At 37.8% G+C, this 2,282-nt stretch overlaps 1 protein-coding gene across 1 annotated transcript in view; it reads left to right on the top strand.

Annotated features, from left to right (window-relative positions):
* Positions 1–735: 735 nt before the first annotated feature.
* The window catches only part of SLC26A7 (solute carrier family 26 (anion exchanger), member 7), a 66,174-nt gene continuing 64,627 nt past the window's right edge, over positions 736–2,282 (top strand). Inside the window, exon 1 of the mRNA XM_010138300.1 lies at positions 736–925. Within this exon, the coding sequence (XP_010136602.1) occupies positions 736–925 (190 nt within the window). The remainder of the gene's footprint in view (positions 926–2,282) is intronic.

Here is a 2,282-nt window from a genome sequence, read left to right as displayed (position 1 = left end):
TTCACTGCACTTTGAGCTTGTTACTCTTATGTCTGAGGCTTCAGACTACGTGAAGAATCTGAGAATATTTTTAGCAGGACTTACGGATACCTGATGTTCTATTATGCATCTGTTTACATGCGTTTTCTACATAAATAAGCTTTCCCCCTGTCATTTAGAAGACGAAACATTGATGGAATAAAGCAAATTGGCTAACACCAGAGCAACCACAGACTTGGTGCCTTCTTACTGTGGCCAGAAAAGCTTCCCCCAGGAGAGGCAAGGCTGCTCTCCTGGGCTTGGCAGGGAGATGCCTGCTCCACTGGGCACTTCCTGCTCTTATTAGCATAGCCCAGCCTATATCGCACACACCCCCAGTAATACCTCATTTTGCCACTGGACTGAGGCCAAAAGCACAAGCATTACAGGGAATATAAAGTGGGAGGTTGCTGGAAAGAATCAAGCTAACATGAGACTAGACCAGATTTTTGCAAAGAGCAGAAACTGTGATCTTTGCTGTAAATGGTTCTTGCATTTCATGTAGCTGTTTATGTGATTGAAGCGGTTAATAAGTGGTTTTATTCAGTATAGTTAGAGAGCAGCTGCAGAAATCTTAATTGCTTCTGCTCATTTTATTTTTCTCTGTAGTTTTGGAACTGCAAAATCTCAGAAGAAACCTGGAGACTGACACAGATCAGGGAGATTCCTAACCGTGCGCACTTCTGAAAGAGCAGCTGCTTTTGGGGGGTGGGAACGATGACAGGAGCAAAAAGGAAAAGAAGCGCAGTCTGGAGGAAGATCCAGGCTGTTCGTTTTGAAGATATCAAAGCGTGGTGTTTGAGGAGGCTGCCCATCTTGCAATGGGTGCCTGTCTACAACTGGAAGGAAAATTTGATTCCTGATACGGTTTCTGGGATGATGCTAGCCATCCAACAGGTGACTCAAGGTACAGTTAAGTCATTTCAGATTCATATTTTGAAATCTGGTCGTGCTGAATTGGTCTGGTCTTTTTCTCTTCTTTTTTTCTTTCTTGTTTAATATTACTGTAAAACTTTGGTTAAAAGAAAGACATGATATATATCTAATGCTGATTTAATCTAAATAAAAATATAAGGAAAAATGGATAGTCTTAACTCTTATATGTGTATAGTGGATGTGCAGATGTGGATAGAAATGTCTTGTGTTATTTTAGCTAGTTTCTGTGAGTTGGAAATTTACTATATACACTCCACCTTTTTTACAATTTTCAAAGACTCAATATAGAAGATAAGAGATCAGGAACTCTGTTCACACAGCTATGGTTATACGCAGCGTTTTATCACTTAAATCACCACTCTTCCCCCCCCTATTTCATACGGAAAACAAAATACATCTACAAATGTATTCGTGACAAGTGCATTGTAAGAGGTGCTGTTCTGGAAGAAACCTTGGCGGTATACTATGACCTGTGGAAGCCCAGAGCACAGCAGGAAAAATTAACAACTTTGTGTGCATAAAGGGTGCTCCTGCCAGAGACATTACCCATGGAGAGGATCTGCCTTCATCCATGGCTTGCATATATCAGCTTCTGTGTTGATTTAATGCTGTATTACATAGGTCTCTTGTCCAGCAGCAGCACAAAGTAGGGGTGGAGCTAGACTCCATTCAGGAGCTTAAAAAAGAAACAACCAAAAAACCCCAAAAAAGAAAAGCTCCCAAAACAAAAAACCTGCAGGATGACCTGTAGAAACCTGAAGTCCTAGTAATGTGGGTTTGTAAAGTGATTGCTACTAGGAAATGCTTTTGTCAGTTTTAGATGAGTCTTTGTGGATGTGACTTTAACTCCTTTTATTTCTTAACGGTTTCCCATATTGGCTAGGCTTAACTATCCTTCATGTTGTTAAATTATAAGCACTCCTTTAATTGAATTATGCTGGAGCTGGAAAAAAACTGATTTGTGTAAATATTTGTGCTTTTAAGTTAATTAGGAACATCTGCATTGGCATGATTTAACTTTAAGAACCTTAATACCACAAAACTGGTATGTGCATATACAATTGGAATTAAAATGTTGCTAATAACAGTAAGTTGAAATTCATCAAAAATACTAAATTAAACAACAGTTCTTCACTGCTGGTAGTTCTAGCTAGGATTTTCTTGTTTGAGTCTTGTTTGAAGAAGTAAATTAATGTAACAGATAAATTTTAAAAAATTCAGTAAAGACAGAAAATAGTGGTTTTGTTTTTCTAGATTTTTAAGTATTCTAGAAATAATTTTATTTAATTATACAATTATTTTATGCTGTTTAAAAACAAATATATTGA

This window comes from Buceros rhinoceros, unplaced genomic scaffold (genome assembly GCF_000710305.1).
Source record: "Buceros rhinoceros silvestris isolate BGI_N320 unplaced genomic scaffold, ASM71030v1 scaffold96, whole genome shotgun sequence".
NCBI lineage: Eukaryota > Metazoa > Chordata > Aves > Bucerotiformes > Bucerotidae > Buceros > Buceros rhinoceros.
This window is presented reverse-complemented; position numbering and strand designations above follow the sequence as displayed.